The sequence below is a fragment of the Microtus oregoni genome, unplaced genomic scaffold, assembly GCF_018167655.1.
Source record: "Microtus oregoni isolate MIOR12 unplaced genomic scaffold, Mior012 000070F_ref0000104, whole genome shotgun sequence".
Classification (NCBI taxonomy): domain Eukaryota; kingdom Metazoa; phylum Chordata; class Mammalia; order Rodentia; family Cricetidae; genus Microtus; species Microtus oregoni.
The window spans coordinates 7,290,992-7,313,689 of NW_024543977.1; the positions used below are offsets into that span (position 1 = coordinate 7,290,992).

The following is a 22,698-nucleotide window of genomic DNA, read 5'->3' on the forward strand; positions in this document are numbered from 1 at the left end:
CCAAATTGGAGCTGTCTCCCCTATAGGGAAGATGCATCCAAACCCTCTAGCCACGGTGATTAGGGAGTCTGGTCCTCTCCACTGTTGCATCAAAGGGTCCTTCCATATAAGTTTGACTTCAAGTCTAGGGTACAATTGACCCCAGTGTTTTTGAAATCTAGCTTCAGTTGTTCCTGTGGAATATCTATCCATCAAGGGCTTAAGGGGACTGGCTTGAGTCAAGATAAGATGAGACCTGAGTACCTTAAAGGGGGTACCTTTTGATACTTACTATTGGGGCTCTAGTAAATCCTTCTTTACTAAGTATTGTGAGGACCTGAGTTAAAAGTCCCTCCAGATGGATAGGGTTTCTGTGCCCCAAAATTATATCATCCATATAGGCATGGACAAGAGAGGCATCAGTGTCCAGCAAGGCCCCAAGAGTGTAGTCAGGTATTGTTGACAGAAGGATGGGCTATTGGTCATCTCTTGGGGGGAAGTATTATCTATTCAGGTTGGAAAAATTAAGGGAAGAAATGGAGAAGGCAAATTTTTTTTTACAATCATCCAGATGTAATGGGATAGAGAAAAAAAAAGTCTTTAATATCAATCATAACTGGAGTATTCTCTGAGGGTATAGTGGTGGTCCAGGGCATGCCCCTTAAGGGAGTGTCACTAATTCCATTCTCTCATTTACTTTGTGTAAGTCCTAAAGCATATGCCAGGATCCAGATGACTTTTGAATAACAAACACGAGCATGTTCCAAGGGCTCATGGAAGGGTGTATATGTCCAAGGGTTATCTGCTCTTCCACCAGAAGGTGGAGTGCCATAGTTTGGGTGTGATTGATGGCAACTGGTCCACCCAAATGGGGCTTCCCAGCTTCCACCTGATAAGGGGTACCCAGGGGGCAGTGATTGGAAGTATGCCTGAGTGGGATTTTTGGGTTCATCCCTGTAGTTGTTGAAAAAAATTCTTTTCTTTGACTCCTCTTAAGTCCCATCCATGCCTATGTGCTTTTCCCCCCCTCATTTAACATGTCCTTATAAAAGGCCCAGTGGTCCATGGTGACCACAGTGTCCATTTGTCCTAGCATGTCCTGTCCCAAGAGGTTGGCTGTGAGGTTTTTTGCCACCAGGGATGTATCTTTCCTTGCTCCCTATCCAGGCTAGTCCACCTCATGGGGGTGACTCCTTGAGCTTGGAGTTGCCTTCCACAGTCAGGAGGTACCTCTTCCTCTCAGTGCACTGTTCTATCTGCTTTCCATGTCAATTAGACAGTATTTATTTATTTATTTATTTATTTATTTTGCCTATGAAGACACTCATTTCAGGACAGAGTCCTTCTACCAGGGGGACAGTTTAGCTAGCCTGGGTTGGTCTCCCTTTGGAGGGGGTTCCTCCTTAAGTTGAAGGGGCTGGAGGACCCCCCTCCTCTAGTTTAAAGGCTTTTTCTCTTGATCAAATTTGAACCTGCAATCTGCAATCCCTTTTCCAATGATACCCCTTTCTGCATCTAGGGCAGGGGGTGTGGGGTGGCTTTAACCCCCCCCCCAGCCAGCTGGAGGGAGAATGTTGTGGACATTCTCTCCTGAAATGCCTCTCCTGCCTACATTTAAAACAGGTCCCTCTTCCTGAAGACCTCGAAGTCCCTTGACCTTGGGCCACTAATGCCTGGGTGTTAGCCTCAGTCATTGCTGGTATCTGGGCTTGTAGGGACAGGGCCAGTGATTGAGAGCGATGCTGTGTGTACCCATATCCTGGGAGGCCACTGCCCATCTGCTCAGGGAACTTTGCCTCAGTCCTGTGCAGGTCATGTAGAGGTCTGTGTACATACCCTCCCAAACTAACAACTTCACAAATTGGTTCCGGAGATCTCCTGTTAGTAATTTATGGTAGATGCTCTGTTGGACCCAGTCTCTGAAGTCCAGCAAATACTCACAGGATTTCTGTCTCACCCTGGCTAGGGGGGACTTAGTCTCACCTAATCACGATATGGGCCAGGTATCACTACCTGCTGCACTCCAGTGTAATATCCCTCCCCTGTCACCACCAGCATACCATAGGTGATCAATGGTATGGGAGAATTGTCTGTATTCTATTAATCATGTTTTAAATAAATGCTGATTGGCCAGGCAGGAAGTATAGGCAGGAAAACCAGACAGGAAGTAGAAATGATGCAATGAGAACAGGAGAATTCTGGGAAGGAGGAAGTTGATTTCTCCCAGTCCTATGCAGACTACTGAGGAAGCAGGATGTGACCAGCCAGCTGAAAAAGGTACCAAGCTATATGGCTAAAATAGATCAGAATAATGAGTTAATATAAGCTACAAGAGCTAATAAGTAGCCTGAGCAAATGGGCCAATCAGCTTTATAACTTATAGAGATCTCTGTGTGATTTTCTTTGGAGCTTGCCAGCTATGGGGTACTAGGTGGTACAGAAACCCCAACAAGCTAGCCCTTCATGTTACAGATAGGTATTATGTGCTGGGCTTGCTGGTTGGCCTCTACCTATACTCTGCATTGCTCTTTAAAGAGGGCACACCATTGATGAACTGAAAGCTAGTGAAGACTGCCTTGGCCACATCCAGCCAGTCCTTTGGGACACATGAATGGTAGGAAATGTCCTGCAGTTTGGGCCATCCTCCTCAGTCACCGCTTTATGGAGCTCTTTGAGACCCCCCTTTTTTATAAAACAAGTTCTTTAATTTTCCAAGAGTTTTAAAAACAAATTTATACTTAAGCCAACCTTGAAGAGAAGCATAAAAATTACCAATTTAAACTAAAGTAAAATCAACCCAAGCCCACAACAACGGAAGTGCCAGCTCTGTGTACACAAGCCCAGGGCACACAGAGGGAACCTCGGTCATAGAGAGGTTCGCTTGCTGGAACTGCATCATCTCCTTGCCCAGAGAGAAAAAAAAAAAAGCGGTGGGGACCAGCGCAGCAGCAGACGCACGCGGCGGAGACGGGCATGTAATAACTAGAGCAGATCACCCCACTACGATTAAATCAAAGAGGTAGGCCTTTTGTTGGCGAGGCCACTGGCAAACGGGGAGCCTGGTCCTAATCCTGAAGACCATTCTGAGGGGTGAGAGGGTTATTGGCCTGCGGCAGGAACCAGGAAACAGAGTGAGAGCATTTGGTAAGCGGAACCCTTGGCCAGCAGGGAAACCTGATCCGGATTTAAAAGACCCAGTAGATAGGATCAATAGGAAGAGATGGGCAGGCGCCAAGGCAAGAATTCACCCAATAATCTGAAAACAACATGAAAACACCAAAACCCAATGATCTTACAACAGAAGTATTTGAACACCCTAACACAGAAGAAGTGGAAAAAATTGACTTTATGAAAGCAATAGAGTCCCTTAAACAACATGTAAAAAACGCCCTTATAGAAATGGATGAGAAGTATAACAGAAAGTTTGAAGAAATGAGTAAATACGTACATGATACCCTGGGAAACCAAGAAAAAATGATCAAATAGGCAATGGAAACAGTTCAAGAATTAAAAACTGAAATGAAGGCAAGGAAGAAATCACAAACTGAGGACCAGCTGGTTATGGAAAATCTAGGTCAATGAGCAGAGTCTACAGAAACAAGCATAATCAATAGAATACAAGAGATAGAAGAAAGAATCTCAGATTCTGAGGACACCATAGAGAAAATAAATGCACAGATCAAAGAAAACAGCAAAACCAACAAATTCTCAACACAAAGCATTCAGGAAATATGGGACACAATAAAAAGACCAAACCTAAAAATAATAGGAAGAGAAGAAGGAGAAGACTCACAGCTCAAAGGCCCAGAAAATATTTTTAACAAAATTATGGAAGAAAACTTTCCCAACATAAAGAAAGATATTCATTTAAATATTCAAGAAGCATACAGAACACCAAACAGACTGGATCAAAGAAAAACATCTCCTCGCCATATAATAATCAAAACACAAAATATACAGGTTAAAGAAAGAATATTAAGAGCTGCAAAGGAAAAAGGGCAAGTAACTTATAAAGGTAAACTGATCAGACTTACACCTGACTTCTCTATGGAAACCATGAAAGCCAGAAGGTCCTGGATAGAAGTATTGCAGAACCTAAGAGACCATGGATGCAAACCCAGACTACTATACCCAGCCAAGCTATTGTTCACTATCAATGGAGAAAACAAGACATTCCAGGATAAGAACAAATTTAAACAATACGTAGCCACAAATTCAGCCCTACAGAAAGTAATAGAAGGAAAATTGCAACCCAAGGAATCCAACATTGCCAACACTGCCTACAATAACTCAGGCATCTAGCAACCCTTCACCAGCACATCTCAAAGAAGAAAGACACACAAACCCTACTACCAAAAAAAAAATAAGAATAACTGGAGTAAACAACCACTGGTCATTAATATCACTTAATATTAATGGGCTCAATTCACCTATAAAAAGGCACAGGCTAAGAGATTGGATACAAAAACAGGATCCAACATTCTGCTGTTTGCAAGAAACACATCTCAACCACAAAGACAGACATCTACTCAGAGTAAAGGGTTGGGAAAAGGTGTTTCAAGCAAACGGTCCTAAGAAAAAAGCAGGTGTGCCATACTAATTTCTAACAAAACTGACTTCAAACTAAAATCAATCAGAAGAGATTGAGATGGACACTTTATACTCATAACAGGAACAATTCATCAGGATGATGTCCCAATCCTGAATATCATGCCCCTAATATAAAAGCACCCACTTATGTAAAAGAAATATTACTAGAACTCAAGGCATACATCAAACCACACACACTAGTAGTAGGAGACTTCAACACACCTCTCTCTCCAAGGGACAGGTCAATCAGACAGAAGTCTAATAGAGAATTAAGAGAATTATTGGAGGTAATGAAGCAAATGGACTTAACAGACATCTATAGAACATTCCACCCAAATAGGAAAGAATATACCTTCTTCTCTGCCGCTCATGGAACCTTCTCGAAAATTGACCACATACTTGAAAACAAAGGAAACCTCCACAGATACAAAAAAAATCAGTGTCCACCTGTGTCTTATCAGATCACCACAGATTAAAGTTAGAAGGCAACAACAATGCTACCCCCAGAAAGCCGACAAACTCATGGAAACTGAACAGTCAACTACTGAACCACACCTGGGTCAAAGAAGAAATTAAGAAAGAAATTAAAGTCTTCCTTGAAATTAATGAAAATAAATAGACAGCATACTCAGACCTATGGGACATGATGAAAGCAGTGCTAAGACGAAAGTTCATAGCACTAAGTGCCCACCTAAAGAAAAAGGAGAATGCATACATTGGGACTTAACAACACACCTGAAAGCTCTAGAAAAAAAAGAAGCAGACACGCCCAGGAGAAGTAGAAAACTGGAAATAATCAAACTGAGGGCTGAAATCAACAAAATAGAAACACAGAAAACAGTCCAAAGAATCAATGAAACAAAAAGTTGGTTCTTGGAGAAAAACAACAATATTGACAAACCCCTATCCAAACTAATTAAACGACAGAGAGAGAACATGCAAATAAATAAGATCAGAAATGAAAAGGGAGACATAACTACAGACACAGAGGAAATTCAGCTAATCATTAGATCTTACTACACAAGTCTGTATGCCACAAAACTGGAAAATACAAAAGAAATGGACATTTTTTTAAATAAGTACCATATGCCAAAGCTAAACCAAGACCAGGTGAATAATCTAAATAGACCTGTTAGTCGCGAAGAATTAGAAACGGTTATCAAAAAATCTCCCTTTGAAAAAAAGCCCAGGACCAGATGGTTTCAATGCAGAATTCTACCAGAACTTCCAAGAAGGACTAAGACCTATACTCCTTAATGTATTTCACAATATAGAAACAGAAAAGTCATTGCGAAATTCCTTTTATGAAGCTACACTTACCCTGATACCAAAACCACACAAAGACCCAACCAAGAAAGAGAATTACAGGCCTATCTCACTCATGAATATCGACGCAAAAATTCTCAATAAAATACTGGCAAACCGAATCCGAGAACACATTAGAAAAATTATCCATTATGATCAAGTAGGTTTCATCCCAGAGATGCAGGGCTGGTTCAACAGACGCAAATCTATCAATGTAATCCACCATATAAATAAACTGAAAGAAAAAAAACCATATGATAATTCATTAGATGCTGAAAAAGCATTTGACAAAATTCAACACCCCTTTATGATAAAGGTCTTGGAGAGATTAGGGATACAAGGGTCATACCTAAATATAATAAAAGCTATTTACAGTAAGCCAACAGCTAACATTAAATTGAACGGAGAAAAACTCAAAGCCATCCCACTAAAATCAGGAACATGACAAGGATGTCCACTCTCTCCATACCTCTTCAATATAGTGCTTGAAGTTCTAGCAATAGCAATAAGACAACATAAGGGAATCAAGGGGATTCGTATTGGAAAGGAAGAAGTTAAGCTTTTGTTATTTGCAGATGATATGATAGTATACATAAGCGACCCCAAAAACTCTACCAAAGAACTCCTACAGCTGATAAACACCTTTAGTAATGTGGCAGGATACAAGATCAACTCCAGAAAATCAGTTGCCTTCCTATACACTAAGGATAAGGAAGCAGTGAGGGAAATCAGAGAAGCATCACCTTTCACAATAGCCACAAATAGCATAAAATATCTTGGGGTAACTCTAACCAAGGAAGTGAAAGATCTATTTGACAAGAACTTTCAGTCTTTGAAGAAAGAAATTGAAGAGGACACCAGAAATTGGAAGGACCTCCCTTGCTCTTGGATTGGGAGGATCAACATAGTAAAAATGGCAATTCTACCAAAAGCAATCTATAGATTCAATGCAATCCCCATCAAAATCCCATCAAAATTCTTCACAGATCTAGAGAAGACAATAATCAACTTTATATGGAAAAACAAAAAACCCAGGATCGCCAAAACAATCTTATACAATAAAGGATCGTCTGGAGGTATTACCATCCCTAACTTCAAACTCTATTACAGAGCTACAGTATTGAAAACAGCTTGGTGTTGGCATAAAAACAGAGAAGTCAACCAATGGAATCGAATAGAAGACCCGGACTTTAACCCACAAACCTATGAATACCTGATTTTCGATAAAGGAGCTAAAAGTATACAATGGAAAAAAGAGAGCATCTTCAACAAATTGTGCTGACAAAACTGGATGTCAATCTGTAGAAGAATGAAAATAGATCCATATCTATCACCATGCACAAAACTCAAGTCCAAATGGATTAAAGACCTCAATATCAGTCTGAACACACTGAACCTGATAGAAGAGAAAGTGGGAAGTACTCTACAACACATGGGCACAGGAGACCACTTCCTACGTATAACCCCAGCACCACAGACATTAAGGGCAACATTGAATAAATGGGACCTCCTGAGACTGAGAAGCTTCTGTAAAGCAAAGGACACTGTCACTAAGACAAAAAGGCAACCCACTGACTGGGAGAAGATCTTCACCAACCCCACAACTGACAAAGGTCTGATCTCCAAAATATATAAAGAACTCAAGAAACTAGACCGTAAAAGGCTAATCAACCCAATTATAAAATGGGGCACTGAGCTGAACAGAGAATTCTCAACAGAAGAAGTTCAAATGGCCAAAAGACACTTAAGGTCATGCTCAACTTCCTTAGCGATCAGGGAAATGCAAATCAAGACAACTTTAAGATACCATCTTACACCTGTCAGAATGGTTAAAATCAAAAACACCAATGATAGCCTTTGCTGGAGAGGTTGTGGAGTAAGGGGTACACTCATCTATTGCTGGTGGGAATGCAAACTTGTGTAACCACTTTGGAAAGCTGTGTGGTGGTTTCTCAGGAAATTCGGGATCAACCTACCCCTGGACCCAGCAATACCACTCTTGGGAATATACCCAAGAGATGCCCTATCATACAACAAAAGTATATGCTCAACTATGTTCATAGCAGCATTGTTTGGGTAATAGCCAGAACCTGGAAACAACCTTCAATGGAAGAATGGATGAAGAAAGTATGGAATATATATGTATTAGAGTACTACTCAGCAGTAAAAAACAAGGACTTCTTGAATTTTACGTACAAATGGATGGAAATAGAATATACTATCTTGAGTGAGGTAAGCCAGATCCAAAAAGAGGAAAATGGGATGTACTCACTCATATTTGTTTTCTAGCCATAAATAAAGGACATTGAGCTTATAATTCGCGATCCTAGAGAAGCTAAATAAGAAGGTGAATCCAAAGACAAACATATAGGCATCCTCCTGAATATTAACCTTCATCAGGCGATGAAAGGAGACAGAGACAGAGACCCACATTGGAGCACCAGACAGAAATCTCAAGGTCCAAATCAGGAGCAGAAGGAGAGGGAGCACGAGCAAGGAACTCAGGACCGCTAGGGGTGCACCCACACACTGAGACAATGGGGATGTTCTATCGGGAACTCACCAAGGCCAGCTGGCCTGGGTCTGAAAAAGCATGGGATAAAACCGGACGTGCTGAACATAGCGGACAATGAGGACTACTGAGAACTCAAGATCAATGGCAATGGGTTTTTGATCCCACTGCACGTACTTGCTTTGGGGGAGCCTAGGCAGTTTGGATGCTGACCTTACTAAACCTGGATGGAGGTGGTCGGTCCTTGGACTTCCCACAGGTCAGGGATCCCTGATTGCTCTTCGAGCTGATGAGGGAGGGGGAGTTGATTGGGGGAGAGGTAGGGAAATGGGAGTCGGTGGCGGGGAGGAGGCAGAAATCCTTAATAAATAAATAAATTTAAAAAAAAAAGAAAGTTGATAACCGTCAGGTGTAGTAATATGAGTGGCGGGGCTGCTTCCCCAGCACCCCGGCAGTCTGGCTAGCTTATGCTCCGAAATAACAACACACAAACTGTATTCATTTAAACACTGCTTGGCCCTTTAGCTCTAGCCCTTACAGGCTAATTCTCACATCCCGATCAACCCATCTCTAATAATCTGTGAGCACCGGTCTTACCGGGAAAGGTTCAGCATGTCTAACCTGGCGGCTTGCTTCATCGTGTGCGTCTTCCCGGGAGAGCGGAGCATGGCATCTCTCTGAGGTATCTGCTCCCGAGAGGAGAGCTGTGGAGTCTGAGCTCACTTCCTCTTCCTCCCAGCGTTCTGTTCTGTTTACTCCTCCCACCTATCTTCTAAGCTATGAGCTCAAGCAGTTTGTTTATTACTTAACCAATGAAATCAACAGATTGATATATGACACTCCCATATCAGTCAGGCATCATACGTCAAAAAAATAAATAAATAAATAAGGTCACCACTGCTTCCTATGAATCTGCCCCAGCCTTCTTCTGGCTCACAGGAAAGCTGAGATGTGATGAATGCAGCCACTGTTTCCCCAAACAAGAGAGTAGAGCCATGTTTACTAAACAAGCTCTTTGAGATTTTTGAGCTCCCAAGGGTACCATTCTAGGGGACAAGTTAACTGGATAAGCATTGGGGTGGGGAGTGTTCATGGCCTGAGATTTGAGTCCCCTGTGATCCCTCCTTAACAAGATAAGCCTCTCTCTGCATAGGTCATTTTTCCCATCCCTGTCCTTGGGTAGAAGGCTGGTCATAGGTGTTTTGGTCATACAAGTCCACAAGGCCGCATAGGACGATGTCCCCTCCCCAGTCCCAAGCTCATAAGGCGGGGGCCCAGGATCCTTTGGGGAGCAAGAATCAAGAGGAGTAACTTTTACTTTTGTCTTAACCTCCAGTGTGCGCTTCGGTTTGGTTAATGCACTCCCTGTTGAATCTGGTCCATTCCTTTTCCTCTTTGTCTTTTGTGTTTTCTTTTGTCTTTCCTGAGCTCTGAACTATCCTCTTTCTCTCTGTGGGCCCCTGAGGGGGAGCGGTATTGTATCTGGGTGGAAGGATGTTCTAAGGGTGGTGTGATAGAACCCCAGGGGTGGCGCAATACTAAAATGTTTTTGCCTTTCTATGGCTAACTTCTCCACCTGGGCCCAGATGGTACTAAGAAAAGGTTGGAGCTGGGGACCCAGAGGCCAGGGTAACAATAGTGTCCCAGGTCTTGACAGCATTACTATTGGATAATTCAAGACCTCTGGACTTAAGCATGAGCCGCAAAGCCTTTAAGACCAGCTCTTCGTTGGGTGAAATGGAATTACCCATACTAAGGGTTTCATTTACCTTGATAGACCACTTAGCCTCAGCTGAAATGTTATTCCTCGAACCCCACGTTGGGTTCCAGATGCGGGGTCTTCCCACCCAGACGAGGATGAGCTGGGTCCGAGGAAAGGTTAAGTGTGTTTGTTGCTCACCCGTTTCCCAGCCTCCCTCAATCCTGGAGACAGTCAAACACAGTGGGGAGTCAGGAACTTGTTTAGTTTTGCACAGTAAACATCTTTTAAAGTAAATAATTGCAGGGCCACGGTGGTGGTGGAGGAAAAGGAGCCAGCCAATCATTTTAAAGATCACCCTATCATGTGCTCAGATAGCCTGCATTTACTCTAGCATCCATGCGCCCACATGAGATTCTGATGTCTAATCAGGTTTTGTAAACAACTCAGGGTCCATTCCTCTGATTTCCTTTCCTGTCTTATCTGCCAATGAGCCCTACAGGCAGGAAGATCTGTGAGTTTGAGGCCAACCTGGTCTCTATATAGTGAGCTCCAGGACCACCAGTTCTACACAGAGAGATCCTGTCTCAAAAACACCAAAAAATTATTTTATTTTTAATTGTGTGTGTGTTATGTACACATAAATGCAGGCCCTCATAGAGGGCAGGAGAGGGTGTTTGATTTCCTGGAGATGAGTTAAGGGTGGTTGTGAGTTATCTGACATGAATTCTGGGAATCAGACTTTGTGCTTGTTTAACTGTTTAGAAGGCACAGGTACTCACAGAGAAGACCTGGAGAAGTCAAGAATGTTAATCATGGAAGGTTGTTTCTCAGTGAAGGAAATGAATACCTGTTTTCTACCCAGAAGGCCGAGAGTGGATGTTGTTAATGACCAGATGATCTTTGCCGTCTGTAGAGTCAGACCTCACCTAAATCCCCCAGAATGTTCATCCCAGACTTCCCATAGACCTTTATCTTTAGTTTTGTTTCTCAGTCAATAGAACCCATCCTTAGGGGAGACATCATGGGAAAAGTCATATCATCTTCATAGCCTGCTGACGTCATCTTCATAGCCTATTTTGGTCCGAGACCACACCAGATCTAAGGCTCTTAAGCTGTAGTGTAGAACTCATCTTCATGGCAGAGGTCACATGTACTTTGCAAAAGAGTTTTGATATGGTCATATCGTAAGCATTATCATGCACATGAATTGGGATAATTGTTGCCAGGGACTTTTTTCCCCCCAAATTGTACTGGATTTAAATGTTTAAAATAAATTGACTTGGTATCAGACTCCAGAATTTTGAATCAGTACTGACTAAGTCTGGCTAAATTGAATTTTCTTTCTTGCCTCTCATAGTTCTTTTCTCTACCAGCAGTAGAGCTTGAAGGGTCCACCACATAACTGCTTGACCCTTCCCCTCCAGCTCCTTCATAAAAGATTTCACATCTATGTTCACCAGAAGATAGGTATATAATTTTCCTTTTTTCCCTTCTTCATCTGACTTTGGGATCAGGACAATGCTGGTTTCATAAAAAGGGTTTAGAGGCATAGCTGCCCTTACTATTTTGTGTAATATTTGAGAAACATTGGCTTAGTTATTTTAAAGTCTACTAGAATTCTGTCATGGATCCTGGTCTTTTATTTTAAGTTGGGAATTTATTTTAAGACAGTACAAGGTACTGATAGTGTTTTGTGTGTACTGTGTTAATTATTGTGTGTATAAGTAAAAAAGGAGAAGGAAAAGGGATCCAGAATCCCTCTCTTCACAGACTGAAAGGCTCAATTTCTCTCCAAATCTTCAGTATTGTTGTAGCTGGCACCATCATTGCTGTGACTGAGTACTGTCCGGCAGCACAGTAAGGAAAACCAAGTTGTCTCTCAGCTTCACAGGCCTCAGTCCATCATGACAAGGAGGGCAGGTGCAGCTGAGTAGTTTACACCACACTCGGTCAGGAAGCAGAAGAGAATTGGGTACTTGGCTGGCTTTCTTCTTTGATTCTGTCCAGACCCAGCCTGAAGGACACGGCTGTGCACATCCAGCGTGGGTGTGCCCTCATCAGTGAACCTCCTTACATGCCGCCACCACACGATACACACTCGGTTGTGCATACCCATCTCCTGGAGTTTCTTTTTTTATTTTTTTTCCTTTAATTCAGTTGTCAGGCATTTATTTATAGAAGTTCTGTATCCCATTCCATACCACTTGTGGTCTATATGGTCTTGGGGCAGTCAGTGTACAACCTACCAGGAAATGGACCACATATATGATAAAGCACAAACCTAGACATCGATATACATTTACCAGACCAAAAATAGCCAGGGAGAAAAGTGCATGCTCAGCACTGACAATGTTCGGTGTTAAACCCTAATACAGCAACTTTGCCAAATTGTATCTAATTAATTACAAGCACCAAGTTAACCTTCAGTAGGTAGCTAGCTGTGCAGATCCTCTTCTTTCCTTAACCAACAACTTGTAATCACTGATGAGATCTGTAAGAGAAGGCATTTTTGTGAGTAAAATTCTAATGCAATTTCCCAATCATGCAGACTTCCTCATAGATTTCCTGATTTATGACTGTTTCCTGCATGGTTTGTCTCCTGTCACGGTCCAGAGGACTCTGAGAAGCCTTAGGAATATGCAGGCGCAGACTCGAGGCCCAGCTTCATCTCCAACATCATGGAACGGGACTGTACATCATGGGGCAGGGCACTCCTGGAGTTTCTTAAATGCACTCAAGACTCCAGTGAACATTAACCGCCACCCTTCCATGTGTCAGTCTAACATTCAATGTGGACTTCCTGTGTTTCTTCTTCCTAGAGATTCAGGATCAAGATAGGCCACAGTCATGCTTCTTCCTGCAAAGGAGAGAGAGCAAAGAGCCTGTGTAACAGCAGGAAAGGGAAGGAGCCTAGGAGCCTTTGCTCTGAAAGACCCTTGGCAGCACCCTTGCTGTTACTCAGCAACAGCCTGGCACAGGGCTATCTACTAACTTTCAGGAAGAGGCCCAGTAGTCCAGCCCTTGCCTAGCATGTGTGAGACCCTGCCATTGATCCCCATGGTCTCAACAAAGAAAGTTTTCAGACATTTTTCTATCACCTCCTCCTTTTAGAACTTATCTGTGCTAGACTCTCAAGCTACAGACCCTGATGTTCCTGAACTCTGTGAAATTTAAAGTTCTATATTTTCATTTAATAACTTAAAATGATAAAAGCACATTGTGATTCATGTGGGGGAATCTGTCTACAGCAGAGCTTCCCTGTTTTTTTTTTTAGATTTTTTTTTTAAATACCAATTCAAATTCCCATTCCCTCCCTTCCTCCCATTTCCTCCACACACCCTCCCACCCCACCGCCATCCAATCCTATGAGAGGTCAAGGCACATTGCTTTGCGGAAGGTCCAAGGCCCTCCCTACCATATCTAGACTGAGCAAGGTATACATCCAAAGAGAGTAGGATCCCAAAAAGCCAGTGGGCCCTCAGTCTGCCCCATCCATACAACTGTCAACCACATTCAGAGGGACTAGTTTAGTCCTATGCTTGTTCCTTTCCAGTGCAGCTGGAGTTGGTGAGCTCCCACCAGCTCAACTAACTGTTTCAGTGGATGAACCCATCACGGTCTTGACCTCCTTGCTCATATTCCTTCTACTCTTCAACTGGACCTTGGGAGCTAATTCCAGTGCTCTGATGTTGGTTTCTGTCTCTGTTTCCATCTGTTGTTGAATAAGGTTGTATGGTGATATTTAAGATAATCATCAGTTTGATTACAGGGCAAGTCAAGATCAGCCCCCTCTCCTCTATTGCTTAGGGTCTTAGGTAGGGTCATTAGACTACAATGAGGACCCTAAGAGAGACATGCATAGATCTAATCTACATGGGAAGTAGAAAAGACAAGATCTCCTGAATAAATTGGGAGCATGAGGATCTTGGGGGCAGGTTGAAGGGGAGGGGAGAGGCAGGGAGGGGAGCAGAGAAAAGTGTAGAGCTCAATTAAAATCAATAAAAAAGATAAAAAAACCAAAAACCAAAAAATAAGAATAGAATCATACATACAGTATAACAAAAATAACCTTAAATTTGTATCAAAATACAAAAATCCATGCCAATGTAAAATATTTGAAGCTAGTAGTTGCTTTCTAATTTAAAAATAAACCCAACAATATACCTTTCTATCCCATCATTTTTATACTGCTTTATCTCTCTTTTTTTTAAGAGATACCTGAATCTAATCTCGTTTGCTCACCTTTTCCCTTGACCATGACCAACAACTTGTAACCGTAAATGATGATAAACAAGCACTGAATGATCAAATACCATTCACCCCACCTCTTGGGAACATGGGCACTGTGTCCTCTAGACTGCTTTCTGTTGTCTGCATCAGCAGCATTTCTAGGGGATCCTGAGAGAATTAGAACAAGGGTCATGTTCTGGGGAAGAGATAACTGTAGTTTTGTTTGGTTTTTTAGTCTCTGTGTGGTAGAAAAGTGTAGAGTTAAGTCTTGGCTTGAGTAGTCTGTGAGGCTTGACCATCTCAGTTGGCAACTTTAAAGTTGTTCTGGATACAGAATTTTGAGGTAACTTCAAGAGAGTCATGCTGAAAGCCTTGTTCACCTGGGCTACTTTTTCATGGCTGTCTGGTCCTTTTTTCTGGAAACATACAAACTATTAAAAGCAACATATATATCTGTATTAGCACAGTATAGAATGTGTAGTATGCATAAGACAGCTAAAGAAGATTCTTATTTTATGTTTGAACAGGTAAAAGGCATCTGTTAACTTTATAAAATTTTTCAGACTGTATAAGCAAAGCTTTATCCATGCATATGAACGTACGGTGTGTACTAATTACTCCTGAGGACTCTGGAGCCTACAGGGTTTATCATGTCTCATCTCACCCCAGAGCTGATCCCATGTGGAGGGTCAGCATGTATGTCACCTGTACTGTTGTTTCTTCATATCCATAGCCAAGATTTCCAGGAGGTCTTCCCTAAACAAACCCGAACTTTATTAACTTTGAAGGAATCTGTAGTTTGGTTTACTGTGGAAACAAAAACAAAACCTGTCCCCCAGCACAACATACTTTTTCACTTTCATTCTGAAGTTAAGACATTTTTAAAATATTTAGGTTGGTTTAATTTAGCAGTTTCCATAAGTGAATGTCTCTCAGCAGATTTTCTTTTTTGTTCATTAGCTTTAAAAAAATCCAAAGTTAATAAAGCACCCTACAGGATCCAGATACCCTGTGTATTTTCCAACTTTATGTGTATTTTTCCTTTTATATTACTTTACTCTTTCTTTAAGACATTATTATTACTAACCATTTATTTATTTATTTTTTATTTTTTTAAACATGGATTCTTCTTTTTAAATTTATTATGTATACAATATTCTGTCTGTGTGTACGCCTGCAGGCCAGTAGAGGGCACCAGACCCCATTACAGATGGCTGTACGCCACCATGTGGTTGCTGGGAATTGAACTCAGGACCTTTGATAAAGCAGGCGAAGCTCTTAACCTCTGAGCCATCTCTCCAGCCCCTCATTCATTTATTTTTTAATGACAGGTTATACTCATTCTCTTTTCTTCCTCCAACATCTAAGCACAGTTTTTAGCACACTGTAACTGTTCAGGGGTTTTAGCCTGTCGGAGTTACATGTCTGCAGCTGCACACTGTAACTGTTCAGGGGCTTTAGCCTGTCGGAGCTGCATGTCTGCAGCTGCACACTGTAACTGTTCAGGGGCTTTAGCCTGTCAGAGCTGCATGTCTGCAGCTGCACACTGTAACTGTTCAGGGGCTTTAGCCTGTCGGAGCTGCATGTCTGCAGCTGCACACTTTCAGTGTTCTCTGACTGCAGGACAGAAACCTTAAGTTGTTAATTGGTGGCTGGGCCCTCTGCGGACAGTTTCACTTAGCACAGAGTCTAGCGACTGACTCTACCCACTTCAGGTTGGTGGGACTGCAACCTCATGCCTGCCAGCCCAGGCCTGGTGCCAGTCTAGCCTAGCTCTGGGAAGCTTCTGAGTGCATGCTGTAGTAGGCATTTCTACTTAGTTATTCTGCCACCCAGTAGTGTGCTGTCTGCTACTCAAAAGCCGGATCCAAAATGCTCAGTAGCAGGGCATCTTAAAAGAGCCATGCCTCTGTATGCTGCGAGCACTGAGTCTACTTGAAACTTTTTTTCCCCCAGTTTTTTGAGACCCTGATGTGGATTTACATGCTGGACCATGTGTTACATTTGTAGTAAATTTTCTTGTCTGACTATCTTTGCACAATGGGCCGGCAAATAAAGACCTGGAGACTTATAATTATGAAAGTCTGATCTTTAGCTTAGGCTTGTCCCCAACAAGCTCTTATAACTCAGATTAACACATTTATATTAATCTATGTTCTGCCACATGGTACTACCTCTTTTCCATCTTGCACCTCTTGTTTTCTTTCTGTCTCTGACTGGCAATGCTGACATTCTTCTTCCCAGCATTCTCTCTCTGCCAGGAAGTCCCACCTATACTCCTTCCCTGGCTATTGGCCATTCAGCTTTTTATTACAGCAATCACAGCAAAATATCTGCAGACATTGTACAAATATCCCACAACAGTTGTGAGGTTCAACGTTAACTTTCATTTACTGCACAAGGAAGCTTCTTTGGTGATAGTGGGGAGATGCACTCATGTATGGCTATAGCATAGCCATTACTGGTCAGTTTGATACCGAGTTTGTTTAGCAAAAAATAGTAGTCAATTTTCCCCTTGGGTTCATGGATAATGCTGCTGGACAAGGGTTCCATCTTATAGAGTGGGGCTCAGCCCAATTAGAATGTGGCTGGTTACACCCACACATCCATGCCACCATTGACCAGGTAACAAGTCTTGTCAGGTCCAGCCTGAAAACATTTGTGCATGTTTCTTCACTCATGAGGTTTGGTGTTTTATGTCAGAATAAAGATTCCATCTATTATCAGAATCCAAAGATTTACATCTGTGCTTTCTTCTAGAAGTTTGTTAGTTTTTTTAGACAGTGTATTCCTTTGCAGCCTGGCTGGCCTAGAACTCTGTATGCAGACCAGACTGCCCTTACACTCACAGACATCTGTCTGCTTTTGCCTCTCAAGTTCTGGGATTAAAAGAATGCACTGCCACATGCAGTTTTTCTAAGTTTTGTGGTTTTACATGTGGATCTACATCACTTTGTGTGTGGTGTGAGATACAGATCGTCTTTCACTTTTTGTACAGATGTAGGTTTATTCACATACTGACAAGCTGGTCAGTCTCCACTGTATTGCCACTGGTCCTCTCCAAAAGTGATCTGGTCACTAATGTGTAGACACTTCTTGTAGCACCTGTGATTCTATTCCTTTGATATATTTGATGTCCTTTAATCCAACACACTATTTGGTTATCATAGGTACGTGTTGAAATCACTCCCTCTCCTAACTCCTAACCTGTTCTTTTCAGGACTATTTTGACAATTCTTTTTTTTTTTTTTTTTTTTTTGGTTTTTCTAGACAGGGTTTCTCTGTGGCTTTGGAGCCTGTCCTGGAACTAGCTCTGTAGACCAGGCTGGTCTCGAACTCACAGAGATCTGCCTGCCTCTGTCTCCCGAGTGCTGGGATTAAAGGCGTGCGCCACCATCACCCGGCTTATTTTGACAATTCTTGAACATGTTCAGTTACATATGACTTTAAAAAAATCTCTGAGCATCAAATAGTAGCCCCTTTTCAAAGCAGTCAAGTGTCGTGCCACTGAGCTCAACTGGCAGATGTCCTTGGAAATGTTGGGACCATCATGGACAGAACACGTCCAAGGGTCCTGCTGTTGAACCATTCTCGGGACAATTAACCTCTTATTTTCTTTCTTTCTTTCTTCTTTTTCTTTGGTTTTTGTTTTTTATCGAGACAGGGTTTCTCTGTAGCTTTGGAGCCTGTCCTGGAACTAGCTCTTGTAGACCATTCTGGCCTCAAATTACAGAGATCCACATGTCTCTGCCTCCCAAGTGCTGGGATTAAAGGTGTTCGCCACCTCTGCCCGGCGAGAATTACCTTTTAATAAAAAAATCTGTGCCTCTTGAACCTAGTATCTCCATTTTCTCATTTGAGACTACTTCATTTTCTCAAGAACATTTTGTAGATTTTAGATATTTTACCAGATATTTCAGATATTTTATCAAAGATTTTATCAAATTTTGAAATTAATTTCTTACTTATTCATCAATGTTCTCATAACTTGCTTTTATCCCAGTGAAGTTATCATTCAGACAATTTTATTCATAAAATAATTATAGTGCACCAAATTTTCATCTGCCGTGTCTTTTTCCTCCACATGGGGGCAGTAGTGAGCTTCAGCAGCCATTGGAGAGTTGGGAAGTTGGGAAGAGCGGCTTCCTGTCCCGGTCTCTCTGCAGTGTCTTTCCCTGCACTGCCTCTTGTGCGGGCAAACATTCAGAATAAAGGTGGCAACCTCAGCGATTCCTAGGTGTGTAGACTGAAGGAGTCTGTAACAGAAACAATGAACGCCTTGCAAAGAGGAGAAAAGCAAGGATGGACTCAGCTGCACTTCATTTCGACAAAGCACACAGATTTCAATCACTATACACTGTCCTACTCTATAGTTCCCTGTGAAGTCCCAACACAAGCACACGATGCTGGTTCATCAGATCACAAACTTGCTAAACACTGACCCAGATCCTCTTGGTGAATGAGTGGGTTGACCAGGGCATGGATGCTGATTGGCTGTAGAGCAGACCCCTTGGACCACAGGCAAAGATAAACACTGGGCAAAGAGGAAGAGATGGGACACCAAGGAGGGAGGGACACAAGGAGCTACAGAAGAGTTTGGCTGCCACATGACAGAGGACAGTGACAAGAAATTGTGGTGTTTGAGTTTCATGCTGTTGCTGGGACAAGCACCGTGACCAAAAGCAACTTAGGGAAGGAGACCATTTATTGCAGGTGACAGGTCACAGTGCATCACAGAGGACAATCAGGACAATGGAGAATGAGTGAGCCAGGGAGCGGTGTGGGGGCAGGGTCCATCTTGTAGGCTGCACCTGTGGCTGGGCCAGGCCAGCTGTTCACGAGAGCTCCAGCCCTCTGGACTGGAGGCCTGGGACGGTCATAGGGGCGGAAAGTGGCACTAGGCAAGACAATCTCTGTGCAAGGAAAATGACATTGTGAGGTCGGGGTCTGGCACATGTACGTATGTGCTCACATTGCACACAGAACACACACAAAATAACAGCTAGGGTTGATGGCGGCTTAGAGCAAGTAGAGGCAAGTTTAGGAATAGAGTAACAGATGCAGTTCAACAGAAGAGGGTCTCAGATGGCAAAGCTGGGGTCTGCCTGTACCCGACGTCCCTGGGAGCACTGAATGAGAAGCACCTGTGTAACCGTGGCAACTGCTGCACCGGGAGGTAGGGTAGGCCCTAGAGTCTTTGGGAAAGCATGTGTGAGGAGGAGACTCAGGTAAGTGGTCTCCAGGAAGTGACCTCACTTCCTTGACAAGGACCTAACAGTTCAGAACCCTCGTACCCAGACAGCCAACTGCCGAGGATCAGGCTAGCAGGGTCTCGTCCTTGAGACCCTAGAGAGAGCAGAATGTTCTCTTGCTGCCTTCAGACTACTCAAGGCTCTGGCCTCAAGAAGGACAACAGTGAAGGCCATGGTGGTGTTTGGAGACAGCGGGTCCGTTCTTGCCTCCAGCGCCTCTGGCCATTTGGTAGGAAGGAAACAAACCTGACCAAGGGCAGCCAGAGTCAAGAACACACAGAACAGGTAACACTCTGAAGTCTGAGATCTTCCTCTGGTTTCACTTGGGGTGCTTGGCATTGTAATGGTTCAGGAAAACTCAAAGTGATAATAACCAATCAGAACGTGCAGTCCTGTACCTGCTTGAACAATCCCCCATGATCTCTCCTCAGGTTGAGAAGGAGTCTGCCCCAAAGAACCTGAAGAAGCCCTGTACAGAGTCCCGCATCAGTGCAGACATGGTGGAAAAGTTGGTGAACCACCTGGTACCTTCCCTGCAGGGTGGGGACCTCTTCTTTGTCCCTGCCTTTCTGTATACCTACCGAAGGTTTACCACTACCCAGCAGGTGCTGGACCTGCTGTTCAAGCGGTGAGTGCCACTTTTAAGACCAGAGGCCTCAGATCCTCCTCTTGGTTCTAGGAAGCACTCTGCCTCTATCTGAGCCTACTTGTTTTCTAGAGTATTGTAGGATCCAGCAGCATGAAGTCAGAAAATGCTTCCTGAAGGCTAGGCTCTAGGGACTGGGGTGTCTAGATTGGGACTGTAATGAATGTGGGTGTCCCCTGAACCTTGAAGAAGCTCCCTGTCCCTGATTAATTTTTAGATGCTTTGGTCAAAGCATTTTCCCATTTGTAAAGAAGGTTCTAGTGTAGTGAATTGAATGTGCAGTGAATGAGAGCCACAGGGAATAATTTGAGGGACTCCATGCCCCCTGAAGTATCTGGAGAGAGATATCTGTGTTCAGCAGTATGCAGACATTTCTGAAGCCCCTACTGTGCATGTGAGCCAATAATCCTGAGAGCAGAGAACTGGACCTCCTCTCCAGGAATGAGCCTGGCCCCAAGATGTCTATTAGCATGGGGACCTGGGGCTTTACAGGTGACATCATTTCTGGTCTCCTCTAGGTATGAATACTTCCGCCCTTATTGTGAAGAGGATGAACGGGTAAAGAAGTAAGTGGACTTAACAACAGGAGAAAGGCCTTGTCTCTCCAGAGTGGGGTCATTTGTGTACCCAGGGTAAAGGATGGCTAATGATTGTCAACTTCTCAGTGTCTACTCCCACACTGACGTGTAAGCATTTGTGCAGGGTGAGGAGAATTGCATGGGAAGATGTGGGAAACCTCTGTCCTCAGGTGCCCCTGTGAGACTCGTGCCAGGCAGGTTTGGTCAGCTGTCCTCCATTAGAGCCCTGAGAAAGCTGTGTGCAGCTCCCTGTTCACAAGGCCCTCACATTCCTGCTCACTGTACTCATGTGCATAAGGGCTGGACGTCTTCTGCCTTGCAGTGCTCACTGGAGAGAATCATCAAGGGGTTGAAAAGGAAAGTCCAGGCAACTAACTTTGTTGTCTGTACTCTTCCCTAGGACCATTTGTACCTTCCTGGACATGTGGATGGACAAGAAACCTGAGGAATTTTGCCAGACTTCAGCTCTGTCCATTGTGAAACAGATGAAGAACTACTTGATTGTACATACGCCCTACTCAGACCTTGTTCTTCGTGTCCATATGCTCCTGACTCATTTGGAGGAACAAAAGGCCACTGAAACAGAGGCCAAGGATGAAGAAGTCTCAGGTAGATGTTTGACACCCTGTGAGGTATGTCAGTACCTGGTGTGTTGGGGGACTCTTGAGAGGCTCCTGTTTGCAGAAGTTATCACTGGACCCTAGCCTGACCACATCCCCTTTTGTAGGATAGGATCTGGGATTCCCAACAAACATGGTCTCCTCTGTGTTTGGAAAGAATGAGGAGGTGTCTCATTTTGGGTGTGTTGTTTCTAACTGTACCTCCAGCGCCACTTCCCCTTCTAGAGATGCTTGCATCTGCAGCACATCTGTCTCCATCCTTAGACCTGGGCAGCCACACATCTGCAGATCCAGAGCACTAACCAGCAGTGAAGCCAGTCATCTGGAGCCAGAACCAACTTGCGCACCAGAGTCAAAGAGCACCAACACCACCAGAAGATTCCATGATACCTTTGCTGCTGGGACCAGACATGACAGCAGATTTGAGCCAGGACAGCAATAGCAACTGCGGTTTCTGTGTGTCTCACCACAACAGGAGACACTGAGCAACTTTCACACACCTTACCTTCAGAGCAGTGGGTCCGGCTCCCCAGAGAACAGCCCTGCCACCCCTCTTTCCTCTGGTTGTCCATCTATATCTGCTCTGCAGACAGCACCAGTTCAGCTGTTCTCCACAGAGTGACTGATTTCAATCCAGCACCAGTCACTGCACCACAGCCAACTTCCCCTCCCCCAAGAGATAGCCTCTTTAGTCTTCTGGCTCTTTTCAATGTGTGTGAAAAGTATGGTTTTAATAAATCATTAGTGCTTGATTTTCATGGCCTTAATTATGGTTATGATGTCCACTCAGCATGCTTGTTCATGGCGATAGCAATGTCCCCAAGCAGATACATGGAGACCATACTGGAGATAAGGAGGCAAAGCACTTGCTTTGACAGAGGCCAGAAGAAGGCCTGAGAGATGTGCTAGACACACAGAGAGGTGAGGCTGACTGCCGCTTGTGCGCTGGGGGCCGAGCAGCCAGGGTCAGGCTGCCCAGGTGTCCTTCACAGGGACTTCTGCTTTAGCTTCAGGTTCCTTACATGGGGTGGCAGTACCATTTCAGGGTCTAATGAGGACAAAATGTCACGAGATCCCTGCTTCCCATGAGCACAAGGCCGGGCACACACCCACCATTGCTCATATTCAGTACACAGTTTGAAGAGTGAGTGTCAGAGTTTTCAAGACTCTTCTATGTTATTGATGATGTTTAAATCATGCTGATTTTCTTGAAGTAATGCCTAGCTTTTTGTCAATATTGTGCATAGTCTGGGAGTGACATTGTCAAACTTTTATTCATATTTC

At 43.5% G+C, this 22,698-nt stretch overlaps 1 protein-coding gene and 1 non-coding gene across 2 annotated transcripts; one reads left to right on the forward strand and one right to left on the reverse strand.

Annotated features, from left to right (window-relative positions):
• Positions 1-12,662: 12,662 nt before the first annotated feature.
• LOC121440767 lies at positions 12,663-12,844 on the reverse strand. Its single transcript, XR_005973382.1, has one exon. It is a non-coding gene; the product is annotated as a small nucleolar RNA SNORA73 family (small nucleolar RNA).
• A 6,834-nt stretch (positions 12,845-19,678) lies between these two features.
• Positions 19,679-21,716, forward strand: LOC121440712 (ral guanine nucleotide dissociation stimulator-like). Its single transcript, XM_041641509.1, has 5 exons — positions 19,679-19,855; positions 20,002-20,198; positions 20,735-20,782; positions 21,195-21,403; positions 21,679-21,716. The coding sequence occupies exons 1-5, from the start codon at positions 19,679-19,681 to the stop codon at positions 21,714-21,716; spliced, it is 669 nt and encodes a 222-aa protein (XP_041497443.1).
• Positions 21,717-22,698: the final 982 nt, after the last annotated feature.